The sequence below is a fragment of the Microtus oregoni genome, unplaced genomic scaffold (assembly GCF_018167655.1).
Source record: "Microtus oregoni isolate MIOR12 unplaced genomic scaffold, Mior012 000016F_ref0000370, whole genome shotgun sequence".
NCBI classification, from domain to species: Eukaryota; Metazoa; Chordata; class Mammalia; order Rodentia; family Cricetidae; genus Microtus; species Microtus oregoni.
In genome coordinates, this window is record NW_024543075.1 from 14,499,676 (window position 1) to 14,518,363 (window position 18,688).

General features: G+C 44.1%; 1 protein-coding gene across 1 annotated transcript; it reads left to right on the top strand.

The window, feature by feature from the left end:
* Positions 1-1,387: 1,387 nt before the first annotated feature.
* Positions 1,388-16,961, top strand: Nsmce4a (NSE4 homolog A, SMC5-SMC6 complex component). Its single transcript, XM_041666675.1, has 11 exons — positions 1,388-1,768; positions 2,881-2,958; positions 6,197-6,327; positions 8,679-8,830; positions 10,423-10,522; positions 11,585-11,675; positions 13,372-13,466; positions 14,438-14,486; positions 15,638-15,729; positions 15,814-15,900; positions 16,798-16,961. The coding sequence occupies exons 1-10, from the start codon at positions 1,486-1,488 to the stop codon at positions 15,886-15,888; spliced, it is 1,146 nt and encodes a 381-aa protein (XP_041522609.1). The 5' UTR covers positions 1,388-1,485; the 3' UTR covers positions 15,889-15,900; positions 16,798-16,961.
* Positions 16,962-18,688: the final 1,727 nt, after the last annotated feature.

Below are 18,688 nucleotides of genomic sequence, written 5' to 3' on the forward strand. Positions count from 1 at the left end.
TTGGAACCAGAGACATTGCTGTAAGCTTGAATTTTATTTCTTAAAAAACGATTTATGTGTATGCATATATGTCTGCTGATCTTATATGTATATGTGCAGGAACCCAAAGAGGGTGCTGGATCTTCTAGAATTGGAGCTATAGGCAGCTGTGAGCTGCTATATGGATGTGGAGAACTGAACCTGGGTCCTCTGAAAGAGCAGCAAGTGCTCTTAATTGTTGAGGCGTTTTATTTCTTCTTAGTAGTCTATATTAATATAGAAAAACATGGATTTCATCAATCATATTCACCTCCTTCTTTCCCAATCCTCTGAATTCCAATGAAAATTTGTGTTTTAAATGAACCTAAAAGTATAAAATATAAACATGTATTTATATGTGTGTATGGGTTTTATGCATAATTTCCTAGATCCTTTTCTTTGTAGGCTCTAGAAGCAATGATATTTCAGTAGCAATGAGCACACAATAGGCTTTGGATTTTGGTTTCAAAATCCACTCAGCCCTTGGGAGGTAAAGTCAGGATGATCAACATTATTTTCAGCTACATAGTCTGAGGCCAGTCTGTGTTGCAGGAAATCTATGTTGAGAGGAAGGGAGGGAGGAAAAGAAGAAGAAAGAGAAGACATGACCTCAGGATCCCTAAGGTGGTATAAAAACTGATACTTGGTAGTGTGGATATAGAACCCCAGTGCAGTGGAGGTGGAGACAGGAAAATCCTCAGGACTTGTAGTTGTTTTGTTTTTTTTTTAAATCTCTATTGCTCTTTGGAGGGCCTGCCATCCAGCTCCCAAATAAATCACACAATGAGACATCTGAATCACATGTATTTGGTACATGACATGCAAGTGAAGAAAGCACTTGTACACACACATACAACAAATCTGAAAAAAGTGTGGAGTAATAGGGGAAGACTCCTGAAGCCAACCTTTGGTCTGCACTTGCAGATGCACGCTTATACATCTATGCACAGTGCATGCTCAAACGATTACACTGAGTGAAACGCATACATACATATATTTTTGAAACATTGAATATAGTTATCTTTCTCAGTAGTTGGGGAATCAGCTGTGAACATGTTGTGATACAGATATTTAGAAGGATGGTAAACAGTTTACTATGCGACAGATAATTAAGGAACTCTGAGTGTCCTCCCCAAGGCCTGAGGCGCCAAAGCAATTCTGGGAAGATGCTTAGCTAAGTGGGGTGCGGACACTGGCATCAGTGAGCTAAGGTCCTAAGCCTCTTGCTTGCATTGTGGAGTAAAAGGTGACGGCGACAGCAACGCTAAGGAATCTCAAAGAGAGCCGGTGGCAGGCACATACACAGCCAGCCCCGCCGCCGACCTCCCGCCACAGGTGTCGCTGTGCGCTCGTGCGCAAGCCGGGGGAGCTGCGTTGCCCGGGAGCCGGCGCTCGAGCCCAGCGGGGGGGGTTTCAGTTTCTGGCGCGAACTTCCGCCGCTCCGAATTTGCAAGGCAAATTGGCGCGATGTCTGGAGATGGCAGTGGCCGCCGGTCCGAGGGTCGGGGTCGGGGCCGCGACCCGCACCGGGATCGCACCCGCTCCCGTTCCCGCTCGCGGTCTCCGCTGGTCCGCCGCGGCTCCGCGCCCGAGCGCAGGGAGGCAGCGGAGCGCCCGAGCTTGGAGGACACCGAACCGTCTGATTCCGGGGACGAGCTGATGGACCCGGCCTGTTTGGAGGCCGAGTACGATCAGGGCCTATGCCGCCAGATCCGCCATCAGTACCGCGCTCTCATCAACTCCGTCCAACGTAAGGTGGCGCTTTGGGGCTGCGCGGGCCGGCGGCGTTCGTGACTGGGGAGGGTGGCGGGAGAGGCGGGGGCAGGCGAGTGGCGCGGGCTGCTGGCTTCGTTTGTTTACTCAGGGCACCCTACGCGACCTTGGCGGCGGGCGCGCAGGTGGAAAAGCGGGAGGTCAGATCTGGTGGTGACTTAACTTGCTTGAACTCAGCCAGCCAGTAGGGAAGACAAACAAAATAATAAGCACCGGGTGCTTTTTGTTGAATCCAGCGTGGCCGCCTGAGTACAGAGTCCCTCGGGATTGTTAAAATACGCTTTACTTTTTCCATCTCGGATGCACTGCATCAGAAATGCTGGGTAGGCCCATGCGTTTGTTGCGTGGCTCTCCATGTAACCCTGTTGCTTGCTAAATTTGACAACCGCTTCTTAATCTTAGCCTCAGTTGAATTAAGGGCACAGGGAGCGAGTCTTTCCTGTTCAGGTTGCAGGGGCTGAGGATATGGCTGAGTGCTTCTCTTGCAAGGGTGATGACCTGGGTTAGATCCCCAGAACCCACCAAAAAAATGTCGAACTAGTGGTGCACATTAGTGCCCCGGGGAAGCAGAGTCTCTGGGTCCCCCCACAGGTTAGCCCGCCCAGCTTCATTGGCTGGTTCCAGGTTAGTGAGACCTGGTCTAAAAGTTCTGATGAGATGAGGGAAAGACACCTAAGGCTATGTGCCCTGGCCTTGTGAACACACAAAAATTCAAGCGGCTTGAAACAGTAGCATTGCCTCTTTCTGTACAACTTGTTTAAAAAGATAAGACATTGGGGGCTGGAGAGATGGCTCAGTGGTTAAGAGCACTTACTGCTCTTCCAGAAGTCCTGAGTTCAATTCCCGGCAACCACATGGTGGCTCACAGCCATCTATAATGAGACCTGGTGCCCCCTTCTGGCTTGCGGGCACACATGAAAGGAATGCTGTACACATAATAAATTAAAAAAAAAAAAAAGATAAGACATTTCAAATAATTCCCCAGGAAGTGGGAGTGGGACTTGCCGGCAGTGCTGTTAAGTGACAACTGGCAGTTACTTATTAGTGAAGGATGAGCACAATGCCCTAAGTTTGTATTCTCTTACATAGAAAACCGGGAGGACATACTGAATGCTGGTGACAAATTAACAGAGGTCCTTGAAGAGGCCAACACTCTGTTTAGTGAAGGTAATTGATGATTTTTAAAATATGTTGTCATACTGTATACTCACCGAATTACTTTCATACAAACAAATCGTCATTCCACAATTCCCCTTTACTAGGGCACTTACCAGGCCCAGAACCCTTTCCTTGTTAACAACATTACTTTCGCTGTGTGCTTACTACCATTTGGCTCAGCATTTACTTAAGGGTTCTTTATAAGTTTCTGGGAGATGGGGAGGGTCCAGCACTCAGGAGGCAGAGTCAGCTGGATCTCTGAGTTCAAGGCCAGCATGATCTGCAGAGTCAGTTCCAGGACAGCCAGGGCTACACAGAGAAACCCTGCCTCAAAAAACAAAAACAAAAATAAAAAGGTTTCTTCCTGTGAACCTTTTGGTGGTCTGAACTTGAGAGCTTTATGTGTGTGTTTCATTTACTGAATAGATCAGTTAGAGAAGAATGCAGCTAGCCTCAGACATCCTGTTCCTTTTCCTGTCTTTCTCATCTCCTCTCTCTTAGCTGTCCGTCCACCTATAACCCAGTGGAGGTGGCCATGTCTACAAGTGTACTGTCTGTCCATGGTGGGAGGTACTGGAGGAAAGGCATACACTTTAGGGCGTTGCAGTCTGGCTCCTGGGAGTTCTTCAGGTTTTGTTTTAAATTACATGTGTTTGTGCCTCCCGTGCACATGAGTGCAGTGTCTATGGTGGCCAGAGAGGGTAACAGATTCTCTCCCTGCTGGAGCTGGAGTTACAAAGGGGTTTGTGGGGTTGTGAGTTACCTGACACCCGTGTTGGGTATCAAGCTCAGGGCCTCTGGAAGAGCAGTAACTCCGTGTTAGCTGCTGAACCTCCTCTCCAGTCCCATGATGATAGAGTTTTAAACCACAGTCTTGCTTTCAATTAAAAGCAGCAGTGGTGATGGAGGTGGGGGTACTCCCTGATGTGAGCCCCAGGACAACCACACAAACCATGCCCTCTTCAGGCCCCTTGCACTGCTATGGAAACAGAGCGGGGTAACTGCAGTGATAATGATTGTTTTGTTCCCTGCTAACCACAATTCATGTTTTTGAGGACTAGTCACATCTAGTTGACTAGTGTGCTTGTTTTTGTAGAGTTGACTCAGTGCTCCGTGTCTTCTTGCTCTGGCCATGACCTTCGTACAGTCTCCTTTCTTGGTCGAGCATATACACTAAATCACCTCCAGAAGCTGAGGACCTGGGCTTCCTCTTCTGCCTGGAACAGATCCTTTCTCCACTATCAAGCTTCTTCCATCCCTTGCCTTGACTCAGTTCCCCCATTTTAATTGCTTATTTGCTCCCCCACTGTCTACTGTACTTCTTACTGACTTCATCCACATGCGACCTCCCTCAGCTACTGCCCATGTTTAAAGCAGAAGACAAAACCATTCACTCAACTGGGCCTCAAGAGTTTCTCTGCTTGGCATCCATAGTTGTTACACCTGTTGTAATTCTTCAGAGAACTTTCCCTCATCCAGACAGGATATTAGCACTTTTCTTGTGGTGGCCAATGGAGGTGTTGGGCAAGGGCGGTAGAGACTAGAGCCTAGCAGCCAGCATCTGCTTCCTCTTTCCTCACTGTCACTTCTGCTATGACTATTTATTTTTGCTTTTTCAATACCAAGTTTCACAGTGTAGCCCTAGCTATCCTGGGACTTGCTCTGTAGAACCAGGCTGGTCTCGAACTCACAGAGATCCACCTGTCTGTCCCCTGAGAGCTGGGATTAAAGGCCTGCACCACCGCTGCCTGGCTTAAAGCTGCCTGGCTTTGTAGTGACTCTTGATATGATTAGACTCTTTCCTTCTGTGAAGAAAAGTGATGGATAAGAACAGAAGCCAGAGTCAACAAGCTCCCTGACTGTATGTTTGCTACTTGTGTGAGGATTATTCAGGAGCTCAGTGTCTCAAATGAAAGTGACCCTGAGGGGCATGCTGGGCTCGGGCATTCCTGTTTGAATCTGCCAGGGTTGGTTTGTCTTGTTTTATATTAGTTTTCCTGGACTACTATTCCAAATTCTCTGGGACCCATTAGGGGCTGTTAAACCCAGCTCCCTTAGCTCTGCTATGTTCTTCAGTTGAATGATTGTTCTCCTCCGTAGATTTCGTAACATCTCTCCTTACCTGTAGTGGACATTCCATTTGAGTTACATCAAGTCAGGTGAGGATGGTGATTAGAATATGTGAATCGCCATGGTGGTAGTGCGTGCCTTTAATTCCAGCAAAGCTAGGGGATCTCTGAGTCTGAGGCCAGCTTGGGCTGCAGTTCCAGTATAGCCAGGGATATGCAGAGAAACCCTGTCTCACCACACACACACACACACACACACACACACACACACACCCCAAAGGAAGGAAGGAAGGAAGAGTTAGTCAGAGAGAGGTGTTATGCACCACACAAGTTTTTGTTATATTGGAGTTACGAAGAGATGATGGTTCAGTGGGGGCTGGAGAGATGGCTCAGCGGTCAAAAGCACTTACTGCTTTTGCGGAAGACCTGGATGTGATGCCCAGCACCCATGTGTCGGCTCATAACTATCTGTAACTCCAGTTCCAGGGGATAGGTTGACCACTTATGATTTCCATGGGCATCAGGCTCACATAGGCTGCAAATTCAAACATGCAGGCAAAACATTCACACACAAAATAAATCTAGAAGAAAAAAATTAAGAAATTCTGGGGTTGGGCTGGAGAGATGGCTCAGTGGTTAAGAGCACTGCCTGCTCTTCCAAAGGTCCTGAGTTCAATTCCCACATGGTGGCTCACAACCATTTGTAATGAGGTCTGGTGTCCTCTTCTGGCCTGCAGACATACACACAGACAGAATATTCTATACATAATAAAGAAAGAAAGAAAGAAAGAAAGAAATTCTGGGGTTTACCAGGTGTGGCGGCACAGGCCTTTAATCCTAGCACTCTGGAGACAGAGGCAGATGGATCTCTGTGAGTTCGAGGCCAGCCTGGTCTACAGAGTGAGTCCCAGGAGGGCCAGGGGTACACAAAGAAATTCTGGTTTGGTAACGAGGAATCTGAAAAAGAGAGAGTAAGCAAGCTTTAAGGAAGACTGATCAGCTGTGGTTGAGATTTTAGTGAAACGGGGAGGGAACCAGTTTTTAGATGTCCGTGGGTCCATTTCCAGCCTACCGAGGCTTCTTTTGCCCCAGTGGAAAGATACTAATAGGTACTTGGGAATTTGGGAAAATGTCTGTGATTTGTGCATGTTTGTTAACATGTATTTCTTGCTCTACAGTATCAAGAGCAAGAGAAGCAGTTCTAGATGCCCAGTTTCTCGTTCTGGCTTCAGACTTGGGCAAAGAGAAAGCTAAACAGCTGCGCTCTGACCTAAGCTCATTCGACATGTTAAGATACGTTGAAATGCTAGTAAGTTCAGAGTTACAGAATTTTAATTAAATGCCTCTTATAACGTCGTATTATGCGGTTATCTTCTTGCTTGTATCAGTTTGCAGACAGTGTTGACTTTGTTTCCTATTGTTCTGTTTTTTGATCTCTGAGTCCTCCAAGGAGATTTTAGGAAATTAACAGATTAAAGTTGAGCTGTGTGTGGGGTTTGGGGTGGGACTTTGGGCGGTTTGAAACCTCTTAGCTAGCTCTCTCTTCTAAGACTCCAGATGCCCTGGTTGTTTATTAGTGACCATTTCCTCAGGTACTTCATAAGTGTTCCAGGTCATCCGTCCTAGGCTGGACCAGAGCTCACACCACAGAGGTAGGGGTGGGGCGAACTCAGGGTAGATGTAGGCTGGGGATGAGTTAAGCGCTGTTGTATGGTCATTCTGTCTTGGAAAAGATTTTAGAACCATACCAATATGGTGGTTTTGTATTTAATATAGTTTTTAATTCACCTGCCTTTACCTATTAACTAGTTTGACTAGTCAGTACCTTTTCTGATGGATGCGTCCAAAAAAAAAAAAAATTAGAGTTACTATTTTGTTTTGTTTTGAGACAGAGTCTCAGTGTAGTCCTGGCTGTCCTGGAACTCACTATGTAGACCAGACAGACCTGGAATTCACAGAGATCTTCCTGCTTCTGCCTTCGGAGTGCTGGAATTAAAGGCATGTGCTACTACACCCAGCTAAACACCGAATTTTTAACAGTGCTTTTATGCTTAAATGATTATTAGAGTGGGTTAAGCTGTGTGTACTAGGACACACCTGTGATCCTATCTACCTGAGATTACTACCTGCAGGAGGATTGCAGTCTGGAGTCATAGAGAGCCCCTCTTAAAAATTGCAGAAAAAGGGGCGTGGAGGTTCAGTAGTAGAGCACTTGCCTAGCGTGCATAAGACCTTGGTTTAATATCCAATATTAAATCTTAATGTTTTCTTAGAATATTATGAAGTACGGTGTATTTTGAAAATGCTGACTAGTATGCACATGGTATTTTTTTAAAATATTTATTTATTATTTATTATGTATACAATAGTCTATCTGTGTGTAGGCCGAAGGCCAGAAGAGGGCACCAGACCTTATTACAGATGGTTGTGAGCCACCATGTGGTTGCTGGGAATTGAACTCAGGACCTTTGGAAGAGCAGGCAATGCTCTTAACCACTGAGCCATCTCTCCAGCCCTGCACATGGTATTTTTAAAATAAAAATTAGGTTAAGCTTTAACCTTTTCATAACGTCTGGTTAGGGAAGCCTTTGCAAGTGTAACATCACAAGTAAGGCTCTAAGGAAAAGGCTGGGTGTGGTGGTGGTCCATGTCTTAAATTCCAGCACGCCAGTGCCAGAGGCAGGGGGATCTCTGATCTAGTTCCAGGCCAGTCAGGACAGCACAGTAAGGCCCTTTGGAGTGGCTGGCCAAAGAGTGGAGGAGAAGCAATTGCTTCCTCTGACCAGGCCCGGCTGCTTTTTTTTCCTTCACAGTCTGGCTGCTTTGAGGGCTTTCTAATTATTGTTTATAGCCTACTACTACTTTAACTTGAAAACTTGAGCATATTTCAGCCTGCTGTCATGAACGTGCTCTTTCCTGAGAAACAAATTATCTGATACCCACTACGCCTGGCTGTAATACTCCACTTCAGTAAACTAAGAAACAAGAGAATTGCTTGACTCATTGCTAAGTCTCCTCAGGAAGGAAGACTGTTAGAAGTCTCTTCTTGCGCATCCCTGCTCTCTAGATATACCGAGACCCCTTCTAGGAAGTTGGCCGGTCGCTGGGATCTGAGAGCCAGCTAAACTTCCAGTTCCATACTGGAGTGCTTCATTTGGGGGATCTTCAGTTGCCCTGCTAGTTTGCTCCCCATGGAGCTGCCTGTGCTCCAGGAAGCCCCTATGTGCTAATGCCTGCAATTCTCAAGCCACTTAGGCGGGGTGAAAAGGAACAGGGTTTCTTGGCCTCAGCACAAATGACGTTTGGGCTGGGTGTATCTCTGTACTGAATGCTTCTAATGTGCACTATAGGACAGCTTCCCTGGCTTCTGCCCACGAGGTGCCAGAGCATGTCAGCTGTTGACTGTCAAAATGTTTTGTATTGCCAAAAGACCCCTTAGGGGCAAATCACCGGTTGAGAACTGTTAAGCTAAATTGTCTCACTGTCTTCAATATTTCTTCACAAAATAAAAGGGACTTTTGAATGGGAATTTATATGTAGAGTTATCTTTGCAATAAGAAGTTGAGCTAGTCTGAAGAGGCTCTCCCTCTAGCCTCTTTATTGAATTTGGTGAATGGTTGTAGTTTAACTGTTTTTTTTTCCCTTCATTTTTTTCTGTAGCTGACGCATATGGGTGTAAATCCGCTAGAAGCTGAAGAAGTCATCCGTGATGAAGACAGAACTGACATTGAATTAATTGTCTATGACTCCTGGAAAATATCAGGCAAAACAGCAGAAAACACCTTTAATAAAACCCATACATTCCACTTTCTGTAAGATTATTTTCAAAGTCCAACAGACCAGCCATTTGTAAACCTTAAAGTTTTTTTTTTTTTTTTTTTATTGTCGGGACAAAGCTTGTTAAGTAGTAAAGAGGTCACTGTCCTGAGGCCGTTGTTCAGAGACCACCCAAACTTGAACATTCTTCCCTAAATGTAAACATACCCGGAGGCAATGGATCTCTTTCTTCCCTTAGCAGGGAGGATGTGGCCAGGACCCCCCCCAAGAAGCCCTCTCTGCTTCTTTGCTTCCCACCTCAGGGACTTGGGGTCTGTAGCAGGTTTCTGATTCTGTTAGACCCCTGCAGGCTCCCTACTGAGAGTATTTTGAGATTATGGCCGTTTGGGTCTGGGGCTGTTTATTACAGCATCCTTTACATGATCACTTACGGGGTGGCTCATGCTGCTTCTTTGGAGACAGCCTTTAATTGTCCAGCCCTTCTTCCCCAGTAGGTGCTTTCCCTGGGGCAGCTGTCCAAAGTGTTCCCCATCCTTTCTTCCCATAGCTCCAGGCTACTGGTCTCAGATCCCTTTAAGCCTGAGATTGGTAGAGTCTATGCTAGAATGCTTTGGAGCTTGGGTTGTAGCAGGGCTGTGTCCTGGCCCAGCGTCTTTAACATGCCTTCTGGCAACTCAGATGCCCAGAATGATCATAGAAACTGTAAAGACCACTCTTAATTATGTGATAAAATCCAAGTCTGTTTTTGATTCAGTGTTAATCTCTAAGTCATTGTCCAGCTCAGTTTCTAGACACAGGGAGTTTTCACAACTCTCTCCCCATACTTGTGTTTCCCTCTCCCTCTGACGTCCTTTCCCTCATCTTTCTGGTGAGCTTTACTTACCCACTGCTCCCAACCTGGAGGCCTCTAGTAACTTTTCCAGAGGGAATACCAGTAAATGATCAGCTTTCGCAACCAGATCTCGTCTGCGTTTGGGTAGATATTTCTGCCCAAAGGCTCTCATAACAGTATACTGTAGGAGCCATCACATTGAGATGATGTGCACATTAAGCTTGCTCCATCTATATTATATGCTCTATACTGTATCTATCCTACATCTATACTATATCTCAAGTATAACAAGAAAATGGAACTAGATTCCAGGGGCCTTGAGCTCTTCATGATACACTTATTACTGCTGCTTAAGGCTGGATTAGGGTTAGTTTTGTTTTTAGTTGCAGTTTTTTGTTTTTGTTTTTGAGAATAGAGCCTTAAAAGCAAAGACTCCTGTCATGATGGGTGTGTTCAGTAGTCCTTAGCTGTGAACTGCTACCCTGACATACCTAGGCCCACGTGCTCATCTTTCTAACCTTAAAAGTTGCCTTTGAGTGACAGGTAAGAGGCTAGGTGAAAGATTCTGCAGGTGCATTCAGGGGCTTACGGCAGTCCAAGTGGGAGAGAAGGTATCTGACTGACAAAGCTCAAGGCGTTCTGGTAAGAATACAGACGGATATGAGACGTCACAGCCCGCATCTCATCTGATGCCTGGTTTGAATTTGACTGAACTTACACCAACTGCTGTTAGTCCGTGGCATGGGTTCTTTTTTAAAGGAAACAGTGAGGACATGAAAGCATATTTTTCATTAGGTTGGGTTCAATACATGGAGACTTTCCTGTGCCAAAGCCACGAAGTGATCGTCCAAGACAGCCTCGCATGATAGAAGAGCAGCGGGCAATGCCTGCTCAGGTTTGTTTTCCAAACACTGCCTTTTTTTTTTTTTTTTTTTTTTTTTTTTCTCGAGACAGGGTTTCTCTGTAGCTTTGGAGCCTGTCCTGGAACTCCCTTTGTAGACCAGGCTGGCCTCGAACTCACAGAGATCCTCCTGCCTCTGCCTCCCAAGTGCTGGGACCAAACACTGCCTTTGAGACTAACCTATACCTAATATACATGCAGTTGGGTGTGGTGGTATAGAGCTTTAAGGCAGGGGGGGCTCTGGGAGGTGGAGGACTTCCACAGCAAGTTCTAGGCCAGGCTAGCCGGAGCTACATAGTAACACCCTGACTCCATAAAAAAAAGTCATAAATATCTAAGTGTTAGGGTCTAGAGTCAGGTTCTGGTCATTTAAATATTTAAAATGTCTCAAACATTTTGTGGATTGATCATTTTAACTCATTTTCTATGTTTTTAATAAGTTCTCCTAAACCAGAGTTTCTCACCCTAAGTGCCCTCAGCATTTAGGGCTGTAATTCTTACCGTGAGGGGATTGTCCTGGGCACTGTAAGATGTTTAGACTTCATATCTCCAATATTGGCAAGTGACCCCTGTGGGGGCCCCGCTGGGGCAAGATCGGGTCCAGTCAAGAACTACTGTCCTAAACTATCTATTGTGACTTTATGTTTCATCTAAAGACAGGATATAGCGGTTTGGTAACATCCTTCTACTAATAAGAATATAAGAATGGGGGGCTGGAGAGATGGCTCAGAGGTTAAGGACACTGACCGCTCTTCCAGAGGTCCTGAGTTCAATTCCCAGCTACCACATGGTGGCTCACAACCATCTACAATGAGATCTGGTGCCCTCTTCTGACATGGAGGCAGAACACTGTATTGTATATGTAATAAATAAAATCTTAAAAAAAAAAAGAATATAAGAATGTTACTGAGGTGAGAAGACTTTGAACTAAATTTTAAGGCCTGTAAAAAAGCTGGCAAGCCTAAGCGAAGCCTGGAAGCTCGGGTATGCAAACCGAGAAGGGAAGGTCGGTGACACGTGAGGGTGAGCCGGGTTGATGATGCCTTTCTTTTCCAGTTGAAGTGCATGGAGGAATCTCATCAAGAAGCAACTGAGAAAGAAGTAGAAAGGATCTTGGGGTTGTTGCAGACCTACTTCAGAGAAGACCGTAAGTATGGCACCGAGTTAAAGGGTGCGGCCGTTTGTGTTGATCGGGTGTGTACTTTCTGCAAGGTTATTTTGGCTAAAAGGCATTTCAGTTTTATATACTTGATATTATGATTCCCCCACTCCCCCTTCTCTTCTAAGTAGTCTGTTGCCCAGGCTGGCTTCCAACTCATGGTAATCTCCCTGCCTTAGAGTCCTGAGTGCTGGAATTGCAGGTTTACGAAACAACGCCTGTCTCATTTTGATTCTTTTTTCTGTCATATGTATTTATTGAATCTTTTCCCCCCTTAATACCTCACATGAGGATGTTGATAAAATTACTTATTTTAAGTCGACCGATGGTGGCGCACGCCTTTAATCCCAGCACTCAGGAGGCAGAGGCAGGCGGATCTCTGTGAGTTCGAGACCAGCCTGGTCTACAGAGCTGGCTCCAAAGCCACAGAGAAACCCTGTCTCGAAAAACCAAAAAAAAAAAAAAAAAATTACTTATTTTAAAAAAATCATTTTTTTTTAAAAAGATTATTTTATGTGTACTGGTGTTTTGCCTGCTTATGTGCTTTTATTCAACATACATGACTGGTGCCTATGGAGGCCAGAGAGGGTATTGGATCTTCTGGAACCAGAGTTATAGGTAGTTGTGAGCAGCCATGTGGGATGCTGAGAGTCCAACCCTGGTCCTCTGGAAATGCAATAAGGAATGACTTTTAACTGCTAAGCCATCTTTCTAGTTCCTAAATTTTTTTAGACAGGCTTATGTATTTGAGTGTCTGCTGGCATGTATGTATGTGTACCAGGTTCATGCAGTGCCCTAAAAGGCCAGAAGAGGGTGTCAGATCCTTTGGAACTGGAAACTGCCTCTTATGGGTGCTAGGACCAAACTCTGGTTCCTCTGCAAGAGCAGCCAGTGTTCTTAACCTTTGAGCCATGTCTCCAGCCCCGATAAAATCAAAGTATCATCTGCCTTCCTCTTGTTTCCCATGAGGGTCCCTTGTCAAATACAAGATGCCTGTTTTTATAGTGTTTTCTGCTGGTTTTGGGGGTTACTTTCATTTTCCTTTTCTTTTCTTTTTTCTTTTTTTGGTTTTTCGAGACAGGGTTTCTCTGTGGTTTTGGAGCCTGTTCTGGAACTAGCTCTTGTAGACCAGGCTGGTCTCGAACTCACAGAGATCCGCCTGCCTCTGCCTCCCAAGTGCTGGGATTAAAGGCGTGCGCCACCACCCACCACCCGGCTCCTTTTCATTTTTCCAAGCTAATCATGATACACGCTTTCTGCACTGTGACCTTTTCCTATAGAACTTCTCTATCATACAACTTTTCCTGATTTTCAGGGATTCCCATGGTTTGGCTCAATCATAGTGTTAATAATCCTTATCACTAGGGGCTGGAGAGATGGCTCAGAGGTTAAGAGCATTGCCTGCTCTTCCAAAGATCCTGAGTTCAATTCCCAGCAACCACATGGTGGCTCACAAACATCTGTAATGAGGTCTGGTGGCCTCTTCTGGCCTGCACAGGCATACACACAGACAGAATATTGTATACATAATAAACAAAAAAAATAATCCTTATCACTAGAAAGACTCTTTGTTGCATTTTACTATTGTACTAACTGCTGAGGTGAAAATCTTTGTGTAACTTGGTATGTCTGGGCCCTTATTCTTTTTTTTGTGTTTTGATGATTATTATTTCTTTTTCTATAGCTGATACGCCAATGTCCTTTTTTGATTTTGTGGTTGATCCACATTCTTTCCCCCGCACAGTGGAAAACATCTTTCATGTTTCCTTCATTATACGGGTAAGCTTTTAGAGTTTTCTAATATCGTTTTAAATTAAAAAAAAAACCTTCTATTTACCAAAGTACTTTCTTAAACAAGGGCATGTTTGCCAGTGGTCCCAATGATAGACTTATGTGTAATAAAATGTGGGCGGTATATGACAGACTATGAATAAATGGGTTAAGAACAAGGCAGTTGTTCCTAAGAGTCTCTCGGGATTGAGGGCTGATGCGCTGGCACAGCGGGTAAGAGCTCTTGCCAGTTCTGACCTGAGTTTGATCCCCAGGACCTACAAGGTGGAACCAACATTTACGAGTTGTTCTCTGACTTCCACGGGTGCACCATAGTGCCACTCCAGTCCCCCAAAGAATAAATGGAGGAATAGTAATAAAGTCAGTATGGAGTCTCGTAGTGATGAGGGGGCCGGCTTGTTGGGGTTTCTGCCCTGCCCTGTTCCCCACAGCCGGCAAGCCCCAAAGAAAATCACACAGTCTCTACATTAGGTTATAAACTGATTGGCCCATTAGCTCAGGCTACTTATTAGCTCTTGTAACTTATATTAACCCATTATTCTGATCTATGTTAGCCATGTGGCTCAGTACCTTTTCACAGCAGGGGCAGATCACATGTTGCTTTTTCAGAGGGCAGGAGTGGAAGGAATGGGCTTCCTCCTTTCCAGAATTCTCCTGTTCTTATCGCCCGCCTCTACTTCCTATCTGGTGACCCGCCTATACTTCCTGCCTGGCCAATCAGCATTTTATTAAAAATACATGATTGACAGAATACAGATAATTCTCCCACACCAGAATCTGTGTCCAGTAAAAGTTCATTCGGAACCTGAGCAGTAATCTTTTGTGAAGAAAGATGTGAGAAAAGTCTTGTCTGGAAGTTAGGATTCATTGTGGCTGTCTGAAGTATAGATTTTCTGACTGATGAAGCTTTTTCATGCAGTAGATTTTGGTGTTTGTTTCAAACCATGTTTTTATTTTAGGATGGTTTTGCGAGAATAAGACTTGACCAAGACCGACTACCAATAATAGGTAAACTATACTATGTTCATAGAAGTTAGTTTTAGAAAATATTAAGAGTTTATGAGATGTATTTTATATTTTATTTGACTAAATGTAAGGTTTTCATTTGTTTTTGTTTGTGTGTGTGTGTGTGTGTGTGTGTGTCAGTGTGAAATGATCATACTCCATGGCTCAGGCTAGTCTGGAATTTGTTATGTAGTCCAGGCTTGCGTTTGAACTCCCAGTCCTCCTGCCCCAATCAATCATGGTGCTGGAATTACAAGCTTCTGTTTTTTTTTTTTTATTATTATTTTCTTTTTTTGAGACAGGCTCTCTCAGTATAGCTCTGGCTGTCTAGGAACTTGATTTGTAAACCACACTGACCTCGAACTCACAGAAATCTACCTGCCCCTACCTTCCGAGTTTGGGGATTAAAGACTTATGCCACCATGCCTGCTTTTATTATTTTAAACCGCAGAAGTTGTGTGGCTGAGACAGTCTCACCATATAACCCTGGCACCTGGAACTCTCTATGTAGAACATGATGGCTTTGAATTTAGAGAGCCACCCGTCTCTGTCTCCTAGGTACTGGGATTAAAAGCATGTGCTACCATGCCTAATAACTTCCCATTTTATTTTTGGTTGTTAGCCTAGCCTTTTATGGCTGAGCCATCTCTCCAGCCCAAGTTCCCATTTTAAATAAGATTTATACAAACAAAAATTCAGTCTATCCCTCCTGGTTGACTGAAAATATAAGCATGGTTTAAAACTGATGGATTCATCGGTATCATTAATTCACTATCTGATGTAAAGATTGATAACGTGATAAATGCCCCTACATTTCAGTAGTGTTTGTAGTGACAATCATTTGTGTGGCTTCCTTCTTTCTGACCAGCGCTCTCCATTGAGGTTCTGTGCCGTTTCATTCTTACCTACACACGACCTCTCTCTTACTCATGCCCTTGTGAAGTCTTGTGGAGCATGAAGGACTTTGATGGCAGTTACTTATCACATGTTCTCAGTTTCCTGTTGGGCTGAGTTTTAACTGAGTGGAACAGTTGTGCATGGGATTCTAGGAAAGACATACAAGTCTCTTTTCAGTAGAAACTTCACACCTATTATCAGTTGCTCTTCAACTTACCTGTTCCGATTGATGGTGTTGGAAACTGTCTTTCAAACAGAGCCAGTGATTAATGAAGAAAATGAGGGAATTGAACAGAACACGCAAATGAGGAGCCAAGGAATTATAGCCCTGAGTTACCATGACTGGGAGGTAAGGCCTTGCAGGCTGCCCAGTGCAATTCTGTGACTTCGTCTGCTGTAAACCCACTGCCTGAATGTTCCTGTTTCCGACCAGGAGATTGTGAAGACCTTTGAGATTTCTGAGCCTGTGATCTCTATGAGTCAGAGCCAGCAGCGCCTAAGTGCCTGATGCCAGCTGAAGGTAACATTTCCTACACCATAGTCACACAGTTGTGTTAAAATTTTATTAGGCAGCTCAAACCATAGTGTTTTCTCATTCCCATGAAATTTGGGGTTTGCCTCCCTCTAGTGTTATTCCTAGAACTGTGCACCTAGGAAGGAAGGCAGGAGGCAGGAGGCCAATGGCTGTCCCTCAGGATTCCTTACTTTGGTGTGCTTAAAAGATCTGTAGATGAAAGAGCAGGACAACTCTTAATTGGTTTGTTTTCACCTAACGGTGGACGAGTGCTCTGGACGCCTCCCCAGTGTAGCTGACTGTTCTGTTCCGTATATTTAATAGACATAAAGCAGAGATGAGTATAGAATTGTCTTGGAGCAATGCGAGTAAATGGACATTTCTTTTTTTTTTAATTTATTTATTATGTATATAGTGTTCTGGGCACCAGATCTAATTATAGATGGGTGTGAGCCATCATGTGGTTGCTGGGAATTGAACTCAGGACCTTCAGAACAGCAGTCAGTTCTTTTAACCTCTGAGCCATCTCTCCAGCCCAAATGGACATTTCTAAAATGAGTTATGCTATGCAAAATTTGATTTATACAAAGGGAAAGAGCTCTGGAAGGAAACTGTAACAATGATATGGTGATATTCTGTATTGAAGACAGCAGCGGGTGGAAAGGACCAAGTACTGTGTATAAACTCAGTATGTGTTTCTATCAATGGAACTTATTTTGTTTCAAGATAGCTTACCTCTGTCAGACTCTTGAGGGAAAGGGAACTCCATGAGGAGTAGAGTGGCTTACCTGGCCCTGCACTGACAAGGGGCTAGTCACTAGATGTATGTGTGTGTATAACATGTCAACGTGTCAGCTATTAACCAGCTATCTTCCTTTCATTTTTTTTTCTTTTTTTTTTTAGGACTGGAGGCAATAGTGAGATCCTGAAAAGAAAGAAGCATATACTGTATATATGTATGATTAAATGTTTTTTAAAGATGAAGATTGTTTTTTGTAAAATGTAGCTTTTGATAGTTAATAGATTTGTCCTGGTTGTCTTTAATTAAAAGGAAATTCACTGCCATATTCACAAATGATTGTTTTTATTGTCTCTTGGGATATGGTCCCCCTTTTTTCTAGTCCAAAAAAGTTTTAATTAGGTTGTCAGTGTGTAATTATTATAGTTTTTAAAAAATGTTTCTTTAGTTGTAAAATTAGCTGGCCAAGCTAACAGACCGCTTGTGCCAAATGAAACTGGTTTTTTGTAGATTAAAAACAATCAAATAAAGCCGTACGGTGGTGGTGCATACCTTTAATCTCAGCAATCCGGAGGCAGAGGCAGGCAGATCTCTGTGAGTTCGAGGCCAGCCTGGTCTACAAGAGTTAGTCCCAGGAGAGGCTCCAAAGCTATAGAGAAACCGTCTCAAAAAAAAACAAAAAAAACAAAAAAAACAAAAAACCGATCAAATATTTTTTATTTTTTATTTTTTTGGATTTTCGAGACAGGGTTTCTCCGTAGCTTTTTGGTTCCTGTCCTGGAACTAGCTCTTTTTTTTTTTTTTTTTTTTTTTTTGGTTTTTAGAGACAGGGTTTCTCTGTGGCTTTGGAGCCTATCCTAGAACTAGCTCTGTAGACCAGGCTGGTCTCGAACTCACAGAGATCCGCCTGCCTCTGCCTCCCGAGTGCTGGGATTAAAGGCGTGCGCCACCACTGCCCGGCTGGAACTAGCTCTTGTAGTCCAGGCTGGCCTCAAACTCCTTTGTTTTATACTATAATGCATTTAAATATTGAGAATAGTCTCAAAACTTGGGTGCTTACACTTAAAAAGACTAGATCTATGTTAAGTCATTGGTCATTTAAAAACACAATAAAATTATTTCTCAGGTCTTAAAATATCTGTAGCAATATTTTTTTTAACCATATTTCACAGGAAATTTCATTCTGGAAACCCCTCCCCTTCCTCCATCGTTAACCAGTCACTACCTTTTTTTATAGTCTTTCTGTCCGTCTTGCTCAGGCTGCTGCCCAGACACATGTACTAGCTATTATTTTGTCTGCTCAAACCACTTGCTGTTTCCTAGTGATTATCGCTGCCTTCAAGATTTTATTTACGTTTGTGTATGTGTGTATATGATGCATGTGTGTATACACATGCATGTTTGTGTTAAGAGCACGTATGTGCCACAGTGCACATCTGGTGGTTAGAAGGTGGTCTTTGGTCCCGGTCCTCTCCTGCCACCTGTTTAAGGCAGTGTCTTTTTTGTTAGCTGATGCACTGTGTGCTACTTACTGTCTCTGTGTTTCTGGGGACTTTGTTTCCACCTTCCATCTTGCTATAAGAGTACTGGGATTACAGACATGTGCACCCATGTCTGGCTTTACATGAGTTCTGGGGATCTGAACTCAGGTCAACAGGCTTGTGTAACTGCTGAGTCCTCTCCCCTGCCCTGCCTTCAGGCCTTTAAAAGTGTAAACCTTCTAGTGATGTTCAGAACCTTGCAGGACATTCAGCCCTTTGTCTCCATTTTCAGGATTACTTCTGAACACTAGCAACCCTTCCTTTTTGTCGGAACAGCTTTGCCGAGAGTTCACCCACAATCCAGCTCATCCAATTAGGGTATGATTCAGTGCCTTAAAATCAATGGGGCATGCAATCATGACCAAAAAATACTATAGAGCACCCCTTCCCCCATCCTATGCCATCAGGCGCCATTCTGTCCTCATTTAACTTTTCTACTCCTTAGCCCTAACCTCAACACCGTGATTTTTCAAGTACGTATGTCTAGAGCTTCTGTTTTCCCCTTTGATGTCTG